Source organism: Dendroctonus ponderosae, unplaced genomic scaffold (genome assembly GCF_020466585.1).
Source record: "Dendroctonus ponderosae isolate FM_Combo_2020 unplaced genomic scaffold, Dpon_F_20191213v2 Dpon_F_20191213_1, whole genome shotgun sequence".
Taxonomy (NCBI): domain Eukaryota; kingdom Metazoa; phylum Arthropoda; class Insecta; order Coleoptera; family Curculionidae; genus Dendroctonus; species Dendroctonus ponderosae.
Genome location: NW_026017110.1, coordinates 17,324,619 through 17,344,417, shown reverse-complemented (window position 1 = coordinate 17,344,417; position 19,799 = coordinate 17,324,619). Strand labels below are relative to the sequence as shown.

The 19,799-nt window shown below is 32.4% G+C and overlaps 1 protein-coding gene across 5 annotated transcripts in view; it reads left to right on the top strand.

Annotated features, from left to right (window-relative positions):
• Window positions 1-19,799, top strand: part of LOC109534913 (poly(rC)-binding protein 3) — a 169,966-nt gene that overhangs the window by 14,643 nt on the left and 135,524 nt on the right. For all 5 annotated transcript variants that reach the window (XM_048660905.1, XM_048660902.1, XM_048660904.1 and 2 more), the window contains exon 2: window positions 9,278-9,328. In XM_048660905.1, coding sequence (XP_048516862.1) covers window positions 9,278-9,328 — 51 coding nt within the window. The remainder of the gene's footprint in view (window positions 1-9,277; window positions 9,329-19,799) is intronic.

Genomic DNA, 19,799 nt, shown 5'->3' with positions numbered 1-19,799 from the left:
AGGCTAAGACATATGTACTAAACAAGGGCAGAAAGACCGATTGGGTCGATAGCCTTTTTCCGTAGGAAATAAAGATTATTTATATATATATATATAAACTTCGCCTTAATATAGTTGCATTAAAGTGCGAATATTTATTTGTCAGTAAGTTTGTTACATTTTTGATAATTTGCTACAAAGAAAAAGCAGAATTAAAAAAAGTATTTTATTGTCAGCCTTTATGCTGCAAGCCAAGAGATAATGAAATAATTTTTCAGTCGACGAAACAAAAAAATATATATATTTAAAGTACGCGAGTGCAATCCTTCAACGAATAGAAGAATATTTTTTCGATTCGATCTTTCGTCCGGCTACAAAAGCAACATAGATAAAGACAAAGATTGTCGGTTTGCACTATTACTTATACTATTCTCCTATCTCTAATACAGTTAAGTCAGCATAGTGTCATGGGTGCTGATCTCGTAGTATTATACAGGGGCATCGCTGTGTGGGAATATATAACTCGCAAGCAAATTGCGATAGCAGTAAAAATATAAGTCGCTATTTTAAATCACATTGTGATCAGTCACTGCTTATGTTTAGTTTAGTCACCGATTGTGATTGCGGTTTGTCAATTGCTGTGCGAATATCACAGGTAATGGTTTATTGCTCAACTCTAATTGTATACGAGACTCTTTCGTGCTCTCCATAAAAAAATCCATTGTGGTTAAATAAGGTCAAAGCGGTGGCAATGGTCAAAATATTCTAAATATTTAGGAGGAGCACCATCTTGCATAAACCACAATTTTTGTGAGGTGAATAATGGGACATCCTACAATAACCCGGGTCGTTCGTTTGCTATAAAATGTGAATAATTATCTCCTTTCAGTCAGTTTGGTAAAATAGTCGATTCAACCATAAACATTCCCGATGAATCCTACCTAAGCATTAATTTTAAACCCTCTTTCATAGTGAGTTATTTTCATACGCATAAACACGACGCCTGTGAAGATTAGTTATATTACTATAAATCACCCCGAAAAACATGCTTATTGTGCGTTTTATGAAAATGTTGGTTTAAGATTATCCGTTCATAAATGAATAAAAAAAATCAACCTTTCTTTCTTTCCTTAGAGTTCTGTTTACTTCGCCTTTGGCCTCTCTAAGGAGGAGCGTATTTTCTTAGGGCTAGTTGTTGAATCGTCATTTTCTGGTACCAAAATATCTTTCGCCAAATCAGGGTTTCTGACAACTCTGACGACCATAGTATTTTACCATGTTTTCCTTTTTTTAAATTTGTTCCTGTTGGTTTCTCGAGCGTTGTCTAGATCTTTTAGAGACACTCAGACAGTTGTCCAGATATTTTAGCTTAATTGAATGTTATCCCGTGTGTGCACCTACTTCCTCCTCTTCCGCTTCAGTTGGTGAATCGTTTAATAGTGCGGAAAAAAATAACAATAATTATTCGGTTATTAAAGGATGAAGTTTGTTAACTTATAGATTTCGACCCATAACCGAGATCTTCCATCAGTGGCTTCCAGAAAAGGATTTTCTTCCGTATTTTCTACCCCTTTGTATGTGTTTTAGTTGTTAAATCCAATTACCACGCTCGAAAGATATAATTTTATTGTATAGCATGAGCAAAGACCACATTTGCAATTCTCGTAATTTTGAACACCTGCTTTTCGGGATTTCCGATAAATCCTCCGCATTCGTTCGGCCTCTATTGTGCTACATTTTCGAATCCTTCGGTTTCCTCTGCAACTTCACATTAAATTTAGGAAACTTTGGGTTTCCCAACAACAACAACAAAACACTCGATACGTTAATAATAACTAGGTTTTCTTTATACGATATTTATTTATAGGCAGCTAAATATTTGGCCTGGCGTTTATGCGTTTATAAATTGAAACAGTCATACACCGCATTTATTTGGCTTCTCGTTCAGACGGCTTTATTGTATTTCATTATTTATTTGCACACTCCTGTTTCATTATCAATTAAATCTATTTGTTTTTCGAATCGGTTATGGTTGTGCAACTGAACGTCGCGGTCGTCCGAAATCAGATTGGATTTTTTTTTGGGTAATGAAACCCGGACGTTATTAATTACGGCAATAAATTTTGGAACGTCCTTGTAGACCTTTAACCACAAGGATGAAGATCCTTTGCCAATAAATGTAATTGCGTCGTTGAGCTGTTGTGTGAGTGTGCAGGCGATCGAATTTTGTATGTATGTAAAAACTTTTCATTATTTACCTAACCTATTACCTACCTACCAACTTTTTTATAATTATTATTGATCTGGGGTGAAAAATATTACTTGTCCCTCTCTAAAAATATTCAGATGGGGTCGAAAATTTTAATTCAATATAAATATTAAGCCTTGCCATTATACGTGAAAAACAATATCAATTAAATGTCCTCCACGGGACTTCCTACAGGCCACAATCGTTTTGAGCTAATTTTGAATTACTTTTCTGCACATTACCGGTAATATATTGGTCATAACGTCACGGATATTGGCTTTCATTTGCTCAAGAGTTTGAGGATTGTTCGCGTAAACACGATCTTTCGCATAGCCATAGATCAGAAATTTAATAGTTTTGAGTTATTCGGATTTAACAATGAAAATTCGAATTTTCATGGTGTTGATAATAATGAATACTATATTACTATTTGGTTTGCAAAATATTTGCTTTCCAAACTGAAGGGTAGTCATAAAACTCCTTGAAGTTAAAGTATTTTCACACTAAAAAATCGTAGACCGGTATATTATTGGTGCTATTTATTCAGCTTAAGAAAAAAATTCAATTTCAATATGACTAAATCCTTCTTATAGTCATCTGCTATAATTTACGACAAGTTTTCTTTTAAATTTTATCATTTTATAAACGATGTTACTGCATTGCGGTAGTGTTGTAGTAATTAAGTAATTAAAATGTTGCAAGAAACACCAAGAACATGTTGCAAACTCTACATTTTTAGTAACTTTTATATGGCCAGTTTTTATTGTGGGTGAGTAGTATATATGGATACGTATGCAACCCTCTTAAACCTTATAAAAGATGTCGCCTTTCATACTCCAAAAATATTGCTTGACTGATTTCTTCTCTGTATCACATGTAAAACATGGAAACAAACTCCACAGAAAGCCAGAATATTGTATTTCGCAAAACTTGTTATGTGTGCTTTTAAGGATATAAACCTGTCTCTTCACCTTTAATGTTTGTGTGTTCCATCACAGAGATCATTTTTCGTATTTTGTGTATTTTATGTATTTGTGCAAAATGAGCGCAGATCTCTCATTGTTGGCAATACAATACGAGTCCCATGGATATTAAATAATGCACAGCTGAAAATGTGTTAGTTAATAAAACAACATATATTTTACATTAGCAGAATATTACTCCAATATTTTCGCCGATATATTTGCGTGGATAAATAATTTGGGCTTGTGCTGAAAAGTTTATGGATGTGGGAATGGGAAAAACCATCAATCAATCAGCACAAATTAGTTCGTTGGTTCACACCAGTAGCCGAGAAATCCCATTTGCAACTCCTGCTGCTCCCAACTAAATTATAAGTTTGATACTGGAATGGCCTGCCCGAGCATAAGAAATCTTTAGCTTGAAATAATAGAACCCAAAAGGTAACTTTGCAAGTTTCATTGCAAAGTTCTGAGGTATTCGGTCAAGTTATTTTAACATATCTTGAGCGGATGTAAGTTTGGGAGGCACACAGAATGGAAACTTTCTAAAGCACACATTCGGAAGTTTCAACTGGCTGACGTGAAACATTCGGGGATGTTCAGAAGTAGAATGGAAGTTTGCTAATTATGCTTTCAAGAAAACTGATTTCAAAATTTCAATTGATAACGCACAAAAGTACTCCACTGAACTCAAGTGGCGAATCGAAATTGCGAAAGATGCGCTTAGGGATCCTCGTAAAATTGTTTTGTGAACACAAACATTGTTTATTTTGAAATGGTACTAGAACCCTTTTTTAACCTTTCAACAAAAACAATATAAAGTAGATATTTTTTACATTCGGTTCTGTTACGTATTTTTATTTATGATTTAATGTACTTTTATCTGTGGATTCTGTGTTGTATTTCAGAATACGCCCTTTGAATGCATAATTCTTCACTTATTTAATTTTGTCTCGTTCGTTGTTAGTTAAGTAAAATGTACAGAGTCCTTATCTAGCAAAGCAAGTGGATTGAAAAATACTTCATCCGAGTTTTTATTTCATTAAAAGACTCTTTTTCTATCAAAGGCACGCTTCAAAACACATTCTTCTCCTTTGAAAATTGAAAAGTAAGGAGGTATCTTGTTACTCTTTAGAATTGCTTTGCTAATTCATTAAAATGAAAAGTTTTTAATTCGTTTTTGAAATGCGAGTTCAGTTTTATATTGAAGGAAATACTCGATAAAATTTCTCGAAATTGGCAATGTGTATTATAAATGGTAGAATTGAGCGAATCGAATTATTGGAACGGGCCTCAGGATTGCTCAATTTTACTGTTTTCACAAATAGTTTGTCATCCTACTTATATTGCTTATTTGCATTCTTTCATAGGAGTTATGTTTTAATTAAGAGTTTCTAGTTTTTTTCTTTGTAGAAACTGGTACCTCAATTAAGACATGAAGAACTTCAAGCTCCAATAATTAATTTCAATTTTCGTACTAGAAATATAAATTGGCAAGTTAAGCATTCAGGGCAGTGCTAATTCTGTATTATAACTGTATTATGCAATTATCTGAAAATTTTCTTTACCGCAGGACTAGAAGCATTTTCCATTCCATAAAGAATGAATGTTTTTTATGGTTTTTTACTCGCAATTCTTCGACTTTAATAAACTGATGCGTCCGGCAGATAATTACTTCATTAAACTGATGAATAAATACTTCATATAAGTTTATTGAGAGTAATCGAGAAATGTTACACAGATTAGACATTAACTTGAAAAAAACATATTTTATTCCGTTTAATCTCCATATCTTTAAACCACTTTTGAGAGCTCCTTTTGATATAACCCTAACTTTATGGTTCCTACATAGTAATGAATAAGTAACTATCAGCATATCCATACATATCCACCTTGTCGAAACTTCAGTCCAAAAAATCCTTGAAACATATTAATATTTACATAATATTTGATTGTTTTCAAATACCAATTAATTTCGATAATAAAACGAAAATATATACAACGAATTAATTACTCTTTTGCACAACTAAACGAGACCGACATGTCCAACACAAGTTTGTCCGAGCACAAAAGCCATTATGTGTAATTTTATTGAAATTGACTATCAACTTGGCTTATCACCGCACTCAGATGCTGTCGGAGGTATCCATTAGCCACAAAGACAAAGCTTTGCACATCAATTTAGCTCAGTTGTTTAAACTAAGGCTATTCTTCGTGTGATTCATTACATGTCTTGGATGCTGAGCATTATATGTCGATATTGCTATCATGAGAGTTTCTATTAAAAATCTGTTGTGTATCTTTTTTGGATGTAGAGACACATTTTTGAAAGGCTATAGCTGATAGGCAGTGAAGCTAAAGTTTCATCAATCACGGCTGTAAATTTTAATATTGGGCGCGAAATACTAGTAATAATAATAGAATATTTACAATGTCACCCGCTTAATATTCAAACTTACAGTATTGTGCAATAATGATTAGATTTCTTTACTTTTTCTTAGTACATATTACTTATTGTTTGTGATGTACAACCTGGTTAAAATATAATTTTAATTCAGGTTTAGTGCGAGGTCGCATACATGCTTAAGCCATTAATAGTGGTTATCAAGAAATAGTATTAAATTTACTCATTTCTTTATAGGTACGGTGTCATAGGCCGTTGCGAGATCCTCAAAAAATGCACGGATTTCATTATTGTGAGTTTAATATTTCGAATGCAGGGTCTTCCAGCTCCATCTTTTGCTTATTTCTTCTTGTTCCTGCGATTCAAATCGTCAATATTTTGCCATTTTACATTTAATACGTTTTTTGTGTGATTATTGTTTTTGGTAGTTGGTGGCGTGCATTTTTTTCTGGGTTTATGATCACTCTCACCCGTACAATCTCTCTAATGATCGGTTACTGATTATACGTACTTCTAGAAATTGTAATTTTCTATTCAATTTGGGACTTTTTGTCTTTTGCATTGCTATTCTATCTTTAATCAGATTTCGGTTCCTTTATAATGATGCGAACTATGCATAAAAATGAAATGCAAAATTGCAAGCTTACGTCTCAAACGAAACTCATCATAGAACAGGAAGAAATATTAAAACGACAAATTGCAAGCAACAGCAAAACTAAACAATTCCTATTCCTATTCAAATCAAATCAAATAAAACCCAACAAAAAGGAGATTCAAAAGAAAATTCGTACGTAATTAAATATGGAAAATCTCGACAATAAATAATTTACTGGAAACAAAGTTTTGATAAACCTACGCTTATATTAACTTTTATATTTGCACGGATAATATGCGTTAAATGTATGTAAATGTATCTAATTTTGGATCACTAATTCATATTGGGTGAAGGTTAAGCGTTTTCAGCTTTTTCCATTTTTCTTGCTTCATAGACGGTTTATTTTACTTGAATTATTTATTGGCTATCCATTTAAAGTTGTCTTCAGTTTTCTGTTTCTTTAAGTTCTGTCTTATAGTACTCGTATTTCTGCAATATCTCAGATTGCTCATTTTTCATATATTTTATTCATCTTCTGCTTTTCGAAATGTTCAGGCTTGATTCGCCTTTCCAACCTTAAATTCTTCTAATTCAGTGAAGAATGTCTCTATATTTAGATTTTGGTTATTTGTTTCTGTGTGTTCTGTTGTATTCGATATATTTGCATCTTTCATATTTTCCTGTGATTTGTTTTGCTCTATCTTTTAAATACTGTTTGCTCTAAAATAGGCCAGTTTCTACTTTTGACGTTAATACTTAATCTGCTGTTAATTGTTTCTTATTTTTATTTTAGCTGTGAACACTTTGGACGTTCGTACATTTGTATTATTATGGTCTCAGTCCTCTGATAACTTAATATCAGATTCTGGTAGACGATACTCATTTTTTGTTTGAATCCGGTCACAATATTCAGTTGGAAACGGCATTCGGAAAACCTGCATAAAACGTGAAACGAGCCTGCGAAAATTACCAGCAAATGCTGTTTGAAAACTTTGAAGAAGCGCACATATTCCGCCACATGTATTGAAACTAATTCGCACTAAACAAACTCAAGTGACACCTTAATAGGACGGTAGAGCGTAGACAGGCATAAATATGCGGGCTAAATGAGGAAACCGTACTTTCCAGCTGTCGCGAATGAAAATATCGAACTAACAACCACTCAGAGGCGTGTCAGATCTGTTTAATTAAAGTAAATTGAAAACTATTGTAAGTTGTAGTTCTATTAAAATTTTCAACATTTAACTGACGATTTCTGATAGTGTTTTCGATTTCAAGTTGAGTCGAAGTGTACAAATAACAATTCACATTTATTAAATTTTTCACTGAAATTTCCCACTGAAAGTCAGTCAGTTAACTTCTATTCAATGTTCTTCATGACTATTCTATTTTTTTAAGTTATTTTAAACATCATGCCGACAATTTATTATTGTTGTGTTTTAGTTAGATTCAGACTTGTATTTTTATACAAAAAAAAAGTTTTATGATCATGCATTTAACGCCGAACAGCACATTTTGAAAATATCAATAAAACGTAATTGACAAAAAGAAATGGAAATGTTGATTTATTAGTCACATGTTTTTGACTCCAGAATCGTCATGTTTGCCTAAGTCTTCAAGTTCATCGATCCAATGCTTAATTTATTTGCCTCATTTTTTGATAATTTATTTGCCTTTGGGAGTAAATTTTATGCTGTAATTATTAGTCAAATGGATTGAAATAAAGTTAAACTAATATAATAAAGATTCAATCTTATAATTTTTGAAATTCTTGACAATTATTTGACAATTTTGCTTGAAACAGTCCTGTATCGTTTGATTTCTATGCGGAAAATCAGATAATTTCGTGAAAAACATAGTTAATTAAGGAAGTGCCAGGCAAAAGTGCTTAGATATTCCTGTCAATAAGTCGATCACAGCTTGCTGGTGTTTTTTCGCCAGACTTGCTTTTATTTTCATGTGCGTGAAACTATTAGAATTATTGCGTTTGAAGTATCAGTCAATAATACTAGATATTTTTGAACCATTATTTATATTTTTAACTGTAATTTCACAACTACTTTTCTGAAGTGCAAAGAACAATTTTTCCAACGCAATTTATGTTTTTTGTTTGGTTAAACTTCAGAGCGTTTCAGAGGTGAAAACTTGTAAACTTTATTGTTCCATTGTTTTAGCTTTTGACTCTAAATAAATATTTCTAAAAAAAGGGCCAAAAATTAAGATTTACAACTAATCTAAAAACACCTACCATGGGAACAGTTGCTTATTATACATTGAGTAAAATGTTATCGAGTATGTGGAGTTCAAGTAGCTTAATATGCTAGAACTTTTTTTTTGGTTCACTATCAAGTGATGTTTGTTGGTTGATTTTTGAAATTTGGACTCAAACTCAAACCCTCTACAGTTTCGAATGAGAAGAACTCAAAATTGAACTGGAAATTCAATTTTGAGTTGATTTGTTTACCGATTTATACTTTTTCCAGTCAACATTGTATTTTTTTATATTTGGCTTGCCCAAATTGTATAAATATGGTTTTTTTACTTCATTTCTTCAAAATGAACATAAGTATGCTTTTTTCCTTTTAAGTAGATTCATTTTGTCTATCATTTTCATCTGTGGGGCAATTTGCAGGAGGAAATTTTGCAATTTTTGTATCGTTGTACATCTTACCTTGAGTAAAATGTGGATTTCAAATCGCTTAAATTGCTAAAACTGAATATTTTCTGAATGAAACTCTATTAGAAATTCAATATTGTTTTGGCTTGTATGCCCCTTTTTACTTCAACCAATATTTATTTTTTTACTAGTGCCCAAATTGTATGAGTTTGGCTTTTTTTGCTTCATTTACTCAAATTGAACCTACGTTTATTTTTTACATTTAAATAGATATTTTGTCCATTATTTATATTTGTGGGTCAATTTCAATGAAGGAAAGTTGCAGATAAATTTACTTTACTATTAAAAAGTAGAAAATAATTAAAAACTGAACAAAAATTTACAATGTGACACTCAAACGAAACCAACTACATTTCGAGTTTGTTAGTGAGTGCAAAGTAATTCGAATGGATAATATTTTCTTGTATTTCAGATGCGCCCGGTTTTCCTGTAACTTGCTTTTGGGGTGTCACACAACTATCAGGTAAGTAATTACGTATTTAATAACGCTTTCCAATCGAAAAAAAAAGTATAATTGCGAATTTGTTGTATAACTTGAATGAAAAATGCCCAGTAAATTAAAAATATTCTTTTCGGAATTAGCTGATGAAAGTTCTAGTAAAGAGCTTAAAACAGCTTGAAGAGCTAAAATAACGGAAGCAACATTTTTTATTCATTCACTCAACTCTTTCGTTTCGGTTCTATCGCCTTGACATTACAGCATTTCCCTTTTAAAAGTTGCTCAACAATCCGAAGATTCGGTGTTCTTTTATATTTTTTCATTCTATTTTAATGGCACATTTTTAATCAACTGTTTCTGTTAGTTGTGGTTGATAGTTGATTTCTAGAATGTTATGTTCTGTTGCTTTATCTACTCGCAAATTCTCAAGACACTGTTGAGATAGCGATTTATTGTACACTTAAAATGGTTGAATAAAGCTGCGAACCGAAACCTTCCATTGCTAAGTATTTGTTACAAGACGATGAAAGTCCGGTGAGATTATTTGGTTATTTATATTATTCCAAGAATATTTCAGTGTCTGTGTTTTCCGGGTTACTGGAATTTGCATAAGTTTCCTCGGCTTTGTGCAACTGGTTGTTACACACTTTATGATTTATTCATTTACTCTGCTGTTTTGTCTATCTATAGTTTCGTGAAATAGGCGAATCATCAAATTTTCTTAACTGGTGTTTTGTCCAATAATTTAAAAAACGTTTCACGGTAAAATATCTAAATAGCTGAAGCCTATGACCAATTGCCATATAACTGGCAACGAGCGAAAATATATTATCGAATCCGTCGCTATATCAGATTGAACGGTTAAGTGCGATAGCAGGATAAGCCGGTAATGCAATTTCCACTGTCTTTCCTGCTGGGAATTCAAAGATCTGGGCTAATAATGCCGATTGAAAATTGGCACGTTCGCATTCATCTTCCAAAAGCAGATAAGGCAGGCTTGGCTGGCAAAAATGTTAGTTTAGTGAATAGATTTTAAATAACTTTTTTCGAACTTTGAAGTAATCTTGCAATTCTGGAACTAAATCAATGGAACGGCTGAAATTTTAGATAATATTTTTTCGGGTAGTTTCAGACAACAAACAACATAAGTGAACTGTATAAAGCAAATTAATACAATTTATTTTCTCCAGACTTGTTATACATATTTAGTTGGTCAACAATATGCAGCTTTTTGAGATTTGCGTCTATTAAAAACACTTAAATATTTTGGGCGGTAATATAGAGTTAAGTTTGACTTGGTTCTGTGTTAATTGCTTTCGTCCTTTCTTTTATGTTATTATTATATATTTTTGGTTATCATTTATAACGGGTGCTCCGGAAATATGTTAAAATATTTTAACAGCGTGTTCTCCAAGTCATTTTAGAAGGGGGTCTTCCTGAGAATTTTTTTAATTTGAGGTCTCATTTTTGAGATTTGGAGAGACTCCAAAATGGCGAAAAATATTAGTATTTGTTGTTTTTTTTTAAACGGTTAAGCATAGAAACGTCAATTTTGGGATACATTATAAGCTAATTGAGTGCCATTCTATGTTAGTGTTTTGTAGTTCAGTGTACTTTTATACAGAATAGAAATGTGGAACCCCTACTTTTGTTTTGTTCAGAACTTTTTTGTGTGCACTTAAACTTTTATCATCATAACTTTTTTAATTACTACTAGTTATTTGTCAACTTTTTTATCTCTTACTGATTTTCTTAAAGGCACTAGTTTGCCCGCAAAAAAATTAAATCGTTTCGGCTTGATCAAAACTTTCCAAGCCGTTGGATTGGGAGAGGTCAAGAAACTCCTATAAACTCGCCTCCCAGATCTCCCGATCTAAACGCGCTTGATTGTTACTTCTGGTGCCATTTAAAAAATACGGTGAATTCAACAGAAGTGAATACAATCGAAGAACTTCAGGAAAGAATATTTAATATTTCTAACGAAATAAGAACTTCAGTGCAAGCTTTACGGTCTGTAAATTTTAATTTCATTAAAAGACTGTGATTATGCCAAGAATGTCAAGGGGGCCAATTGAAACAGCTGCTAAGTTAACATTATAATGGTTACTTAAATTTAATTTTGTTTGTTTATATCGTTGCGCATATTGTTACAATGTTATGATTTAAGTAAAATTTATTTATACTTAATAATTGTAGTCTGAACCAAAATATTCAATTTAGAAAAATAATTTAGGTTGTCAATAATCAACTAATAATGCGTATCAAAATTGCTATATGAACACGTTATTAGATTTTAAAAAATTAACTTAATTACTTACACATTTTGAGAACGGCAAAGAAAACGATTTTATTTTTTTCGGGCAAACTAGTGGTCTTGGAAATCTTGGAAAAAACAATAAGAGATAGAAAAAGTTGATAAATAACTTGTAGTAATAAAAAAAGTGTCGATAAAAGGTGAAGTGCAGACAAAAAAGTTTTGAACCACACAAAAGTAGGGGTTCCACATCTCTACCCTGTATAAAAGCAAACTGAACCACGAAACTCTATCACAAAATTTTACTAAATTAGCTTATAATCTGTACCAAAATTTAAGTTTCTATGTTTAACCGTTTTAAAGAAAAACAACAGAAATAACTCAACAACGAAACGAAACCTGAAATTAAAAAAATTCTCAGGAAGACCCCCCCTCTAAAATGACTAGTAGAACACGCTTTTAAAATATTTTAACTTATTTACGGAACACCATGTATATCTCTTTATTATAATTTTTTCCACTTATACTACAATGAATGGACTAACGTTCAAAACTTGTTGGAAACTAAACTTATTTATCTTACTAGAGGAAGAATGGAATTCGAACACAAATCGGAAGTGATTAGTGAAAACTATTTCAATTAACTAAAATTTTTCGTTTAATGCATATAATTTTGCATTTGAAAAATACGTTTTTGCTTTCAACTCAATTTAATTAAGCCAATATTTGAGACCACTCAATTGGATGGCAAAATGTACATGGGTATAGATTTTTATATTCGGTATATGACCGAATTTTTACGGAATTGACTATGCAGTTGGCAATCGAATAAATCCCACGCATTTAAGAAAAGAACAGGAAAACAGAGAAAAATAAAAAAAAGCATGTACTACAGTTGCATCGTGGCATTTAAACTCGTGGAAGACAAAATGAGAAAAATCCCTAATTGAATTAAAACCCCACAATGTAGATATCTGCAGAACAGCGAACGCAAAGTGCAAAAACAAGGAGACCAGCGGTTTATTAAATAAAAACGAGAGATATAACAGTAACATCTCGACTTTTATGCAGGAAATTTCCTTTTGCCGAATTGATATTTAGGATCTCATGCACGTTTGAGAATTAATCGTTTTTTTTTTGTTGACTTTAAAGACTTGGTTAAAAGCGACATTTTTCAATTTTGTGTATGAAATCCCTACCTATAAATAGAGAATAATTTTTGCAACTTAGAAATTCTTAAGAATTTCTGATAAAACCAATTTATTCGCGAAATTTTTATACACTAATATAATTAGGTTTTCTTTCTGAAAAATTGGGGAAATGTAATGATCTGAATTACTATAAAGATAAAGTATATGAGAATACCCGCGAAGAAAAATTCCACTTGGGAACGCAAATACATTATACAAAAAGAAATAACAAAACGAAACACGTACAAAATACATTATTAATGCATTTAGGGCATTCAGATCCTTTCTGGAATCGATACTTTTTCCTTGCGGGTAGGTGTCTGGTTTTTTTTGCGGTTCCTGAAGATGTTCGGATAATTTAATCAATTAGGCTGTTTTGAAAATAATGACTGGGAAACAACTAGAATTTCCTAAAAGCAATTTATACCCCCTACTCGAATTTCTCACTGACATGGAAACATATAAAATCTACCTACTTTTCAATGGAATTTGATATCTCAATTGAAAAGAAGTGATTTGATTCACAAAGGGATTTGTTTCAAATTAGAGTGCGCTTTGCACGCAGTAGGTTCTTGTGCCATAAAACTAAAACATCCACTCGTTCACGGTATGATAAAAATACATATTGTAAATAGATTTTCCGAGTTCGGCCAGATATTTTCCAGCTGATTTAAAATCTGCTTTGACGTCGATTAGATTTAACGATTTCTCCTTTGGAGATCGCAAGTTGTGAAACACCCTTTGGCAGCTCATCATTTCATTTAACAAACGATCGACATAGTGTTTGCAGAAGCACGCTGAATGCCAAACGAGGACAATGAGCCATTATGTCTGATTTTATTGAAATCCACTCGCAAATACTTATCAGTAGCTACACCCCGCCGGCTACATATTCACATCAGCGACAATGGTAGCTACATTCATTTGGCTTAGCTATTTCGGCCCAGCTGGATTCCAGCGTTGTTAATGTGCTAAACGGAAATCTTTAGACATAGGTTCAAGTTATGTCAGCTTTGTTCTTGGCTGAATTCATACATCTATGCTTGATGGCGTGGAAAATGCCAGCCAGGGGAACAAGCAAAAAGCTGGATCTGCTGTTTAAAAAATGTGTTTTCGAGCCAATGCTGGAGATGCTGGAAGCTATAGTTTAAGGCTTTCGAAATCATTCAAATTGATCTTTTTATGTGCAGCTTCAATCTAGAAATTTGATGTGTTTTGCTCGAATAATTGCTCAAATTTAAACCAGATTTTAAAACAAACCACAACTGAAATCTGTAAATAACCGTATTAAATGAAGGGTTCTAATAGCTATGTTTATCCACCAGCTTAGTAATAGCAAGTCATTTACTTATTGATAAAAGTTAAGGTAAAAGTATTAAAATCATACAATTTTCTTTAAATATCTCAACTGCAACAAAATGGGCCATTTGAGAAGATTTTGTCATTTTCTCGAGAAAACACACACCTACGAATCGGCGATATAAAGGAACTGATTATTCAACTCAATATTCTGGTATTTTGCCAAGTCCAAATCAGTTTAGTTCCAATTATTGTTTTCGGAAATAGTGTACTCCGGTCGATCTTCCAGAAGTAAAAAATTTATAAAAAAAAACAGTTAAACTAATAGATATCGAAGAAGGAGTAATAAGGGCAGCAGACGGGAAATGTTTTATTCAAGGCATAAGGGACGTTCCTGTACCCGTGCGACTAAAGCATAAAATTGTATAAATTCCATAAAAAAAATTCAAATATATAAAGTCTAACTGTGCGAACGGGGACTAGCAGAAAATAATCATGCGAATAGGTCGTTGGCTCCTTTAAATAATTCATTCTGAAATTGTCTTTAAACATAACTTGAAATAGCGCAAGTAGGTAAGGAAGTAAGAATGTTTGCTAGAGAGAGCGAGTGAAGCGAAATTTTACATAAATATGCAAAAGGAAAGTGATGAGGAGATTCAATAGTCGGATGAAAATTGAGCTGGAACAGTCTAGGTGTAAATTGGATAGCAATGACTGAGTGAGGTGAAAATTGAAACAATATTAGACACAAAAGGCTTTCAAAGCGTACAAAATTTGATAGAATAAAGTGAAGGCATACAGAAGTGGCAAGAAAAAGAGAAGAAGATCAGAAGAGAATCTGTGATTTTATTTTTTTTTTCTAACAGTAGAGTTGCAATGAGTTTTTTTAAACAATCGGACAAATCTTTTATACGGTCGGGAAATTAATCATCTGGACTTAAAATGGTCTGGAATCTTACGAATATTGGGTTGATTTAAAGCGATTTTTATTTTTAACTCCAACTAATTTCTACTCTAATTAAAGTAATAACAATTTTTGTGGAACTGTTTATTAAAATTAAGACATTTTTAAGGATTTTGTCTCCAATTTGCTATAAAAAATCAAAGTACATTTTTGAGCATGTTTTGGATCATTTTTTTTTCAATACATTGATGTACTTCTAATGTGGTTAAATAAGATAATAAGTAAGTGGAACAATCCCAAATAATAAAATCGGTTTAGTAGGCATGATGTGACATTCATAAAATTTTAAGACGATTTTCTTTGTTTTATAAAACGCAAAGCTTGTGAAAGTAGATTTAGTAAGTCCAGAATAATTTCAAATACAAGTAGATAATAACATTTAAAATAAATTCAATTTGGTTCAAATACTCAAAATCTTGTTGCTTTTGTCGAAGACAGATTATACAGAAGCTGAAAGTCGACATTTTTTTGTTTCATTCTCTTAAGTTTTTTATTTAGTTTTTAGAATCTACAGCTTTGTACGTTTTTCATCTGGTACCTGTTGCAGCCGGACAGACAAATGAGATAAACCTTTCCACGTAATAGATTCGTAAAAACTATTTCGTTTGATAAAGAAGATGTAGAGGAACGCATGAAAAGGCCCCAAATCCAGTATCAATCAATGAGAAACAAACAAAGAAAGTGAATATCTGAAAATTATTCTGTTTCGAATCAGGTGAAACTTGTTTGGAAGGCTTTTGGAATAATTTCGAACAGAAGTGATTTCGTTTGGAAAAAAATACTTTCTTCAATATATTCTAACTCTCCGACATCGGATGTAGATATATGAGAATGTCTGATGATTTCCAAGAATTGAACACTTCCACGTTGTTCTTACGTCAATAAGTTAAAGGCAAATTCTTTCAAACTGCAAAACATTTATTATTCAGGTCCAAAACACTTTCAACTTCTACATTAGTTCAGTTATGCTCAGGAGAAACATCTTATTTGTGGATAATCAATCAACCAATCAAAATATGCTTTATTGCCATAGATAAATTCACAAATTTTATGGACAAAGCGAGTAAAAAAACAAAATACCACAACGTATAATAAATACATACAGGACAGTCAACAAAAGTAAAAAATAATACAAAACATATCACGTACACTCATAAATATTAAAAAATATAATGAACGCACGTGACTTACATCTGGTTTTACGCATCAATTAGCAATATAATTTTTTTGTGTAAACAATCAGATTTTTTACCATAATTACCACGTTAAACTGTGGCAAGCCAGCCAAGGAGTTTAATTCGTAAAAATCTGTGAATTTGTAAAAGTTTGGTAAAACATCTTTTTGCATTAAGCGAAATTGCAAACTCATTAAACTTGAACGCCCGGTACTCTAAAATAATTGCCAGCTTTTCGTTCAGTTCAAGAATGACTTTTGACAATCCCTCTTAGGACTTAAATATTGTAAGATTTGCATAACCCCAATGGATTTAATCTATTTAGAGTAAATATTCGGAAAGAATTGCACTTAAAGCAGCTCCCGTTCCCGGGATACAAGTCATTATTTGTGCGGTAAAACCGGTGGGTACATTTTTTCCTTCACCCCAGGCCATGCGATATAGACCGCAAAATAATAAGGCCTCTTCGACGGATAACGAGCAGACTTCGTATATTTTAATGGTGCTATAGCGAATGGATCGAGTTCCGTAAAATTACGGGTCCGCATCGAAAAATCGCCATCGTTATTCCTCCATCCAAGTAGTTCAACAACAAATCAATTCAACGGACAATGTGAGTTTATTTTCTTCAGTCCATGATAACTAACTTAAAAAATCTTGGTTAGTTGAGATACTGACAAGATTGAATAATTAGGGCGTCCCACAAAGATATTATTATATATTTATATATATTATATTATTATATTTCCAAGATTACTGAAGCTTTTAAAATGATAAATATTTGAAATGACGAGGTTTCGTGCAGAAAGTGATGGTTGTAGATGAGATACTGTGTCGCTGTACAAAGCACAACGTCGTTGTGAAGAAAACGTGATAAAGAATCTCTTAAAAAGAAAAGTAAGAAAAACACCCAAGGGTATAAAAGTTAGATAAACCAGGCACCAAAATGAGGCTAATTCAAAAACATGTCAAGAGGTGGAAGAATCGAGTCAAGAGGTAGACGACAGTTTCAACTTTCATGAAAAGAACGAAGGTTTCATAAACATAAGAATACAAGTTGAAAAATTGGTAGATGAAAATAAAACAATTCTTTCCGAAGACGGTACACAAGAACAACATAAGTACTTCTATTCTGCGTGTTTTTCAAGTAGAATAATTGATTTTTATTTGGATTTGATCGATATTTAGTCTCCACAAGGAAGTTTATGCTTTATGCATGTTCGACAGTTTTATACATTTTACATTCACGCTGAGTAAGCGTTATATAAATTATAGTAGGTACATTAGAGTGCAAATATGTTTTCAGTTTACTTCAGCAAGCAGCTTTTCAATCGATGACATTTTATGTTTTGAATTTATGGTTGATTTTTTATATTTTTTCAATTTATAATTTGGTTTTAAATTAATTTCTGGTCAGGTTTTAATTTCGTTGTATTTTATTTTCGTTTTTTAGTAATTCCTTATTACCCTGCTATGGAATGTGTGGGCTATTTGTTTAGTTTCATCCGCAAATCTTAGAACAAGCGTTAAAAAAATGTTTTAAATAAGAATACTTTGATTTTGTCTGGATAACGAAATTTGCAGTTCAGCAAAACATCTGCCAATGAAGAAATATTGATAATTTCAAAATTGGCAACTTAACTTATAAGTTGCATTTTCTTATGAAAATGTGATTGCTTGCCAATAACTGGCATACGACGTGGTTCAATTAGTTTTAAAATTATTTTCACTGAGGTCAACAAGTTTTTTAAATGAACTATTAAGCAGCGAGAAGGCAAATACCAAAAATTAATATGGCGGCAGCGCCCTAAGGTGCTTTAAAGTTGGGAATAAACGTTCTAAACTAAAGTTTTCGCTTAAATCCTGTAATTCCTACAGTTCTTTAGAGCTACATGAGCTCTAAAGTGCAACAATTCGGATAATAAACATGGCAACAACGTCTTAAGGAGCTTGGAATGTCAAGAAAATAATTCCCAACTTATATTTTCGTTCAAAGCTTCTTAAAACCTTTTGAAATAACTCTAAACCACTTCCACGTTACAACACACGTTCAAAATTACGTTTTTGCTTAAAAGCTCTAAGAACTTTCTTTAAAGCTAGCAAAAGGCTTCTAAAAGAATTACTGATGTAGAAAAATGGAAAAATCACAAAATATACCTGGCAACAAGACTTCGAATCCTGAAATATCTCAAAAAACATTCCAAAGTAATGGTTTCGTTGAAAGTTTCGAAAAACTCAGGCAAATGACGCCAAATCACCAAAGTTTTCTAATCAACTTTTGACCTGCAAGAGTGCAAAACATAAACATGACAACAACGCCTTAAAAGACTCAAAAGATGCATCAAGGCTTTGCAAATTAGCGGTTTTCTTTAAACCCAGGAAAAACATTTTTAAAAGCCGCTAAGGGACTTGTTAGAAGGCTGGTAGCAACCTTAGAAGTTTGAATGGTCTGGAAAATGGCTCGAAACCAATTTGTACGTTTTAAGATTCTAAAAGTTCCAGTAGACTACACCAAACCAGTTTCAGTATTGCAAAAAAAATATCTAATTTGAGCTATTTAGGTATAAGGATGGAAAAAAATATGCATGTCAAGTGCGGTTTCGAAAGGTTTAAAAGTAAGTTTTTCCTGCAACCCTCGCAAATGTTGATAGGAGACTTGAAATAAAGCACAAAATCAATAAATCGGAAAGTAAACCTGACAACAATGCCCTGAGGCGTTTGAAAAGACCGGAGAAAAGTTTAATACTAATGTTTCAGTTTGGAGCTTCTAAGACCTCGCTAAAATAGCAGCTACCCGCTTTTAATAAAGCTAAAATTCTTCTAAATTTATATGTTAAAATGTTAAAACCGAAACTTTAGATGGCCCAAAGAGGCCTAAGAGTTGCTGTAAAACATTCCCAACAAAAATTGCGTTTCAAATCTTCACAAATGCTAATAGGGCGCTGAGCGATAATGCTATAGAGTCTAAATCAACTATTAAGCTGCAAAGTTGAAAAAACGGAAATTAAACATGGCAACAGTGCCCCAACTAGCTTGGAAGACGCGAAAAGTCGGTCCGAACTGCTGTTTTCGGTTAAAGCTTCAAAACCCTCCTTCAAATGGCACCAAACTAGTTTCAATAAAGCCAAAAGTCTTGCAGGCAAACCATTGAGATTCGAACATAGAAACATCTCAAAATAAACAAGGTAACGACGCCCTAATAATGTTGAAATGCCCGAAAAATTGCTACAAATTAATGCTTCTTTTGCTTCCGAAAATAAAACGGCAAAAGATACCAAACCACTTTCAAGAAATCTAAAAGGTTTTCTACTTTTACTAATTATTTATGTTTTCATTCATATCTTTTTGTAAAAGGGCTTTGGCTTATAAAGCTCCATAAAGCTACTTTATGGAGTTTTCAAAACCCATTATAGAAAAAATTTCTGGCGATTGATAAGTATGTAAACTCCATAAATATTAATAAAAGTTTAGAATCCATCTCTATGTAATGTAAAACTGACGAACCAGTTACGAAATAAACGTTAACATTACTGGAGAATGATCGTATTGTTTTGTGCGATGTTTTCGAGTTGTCCGCAATAACAGAAAACAAGCGGGACAAATTCTTTGGACA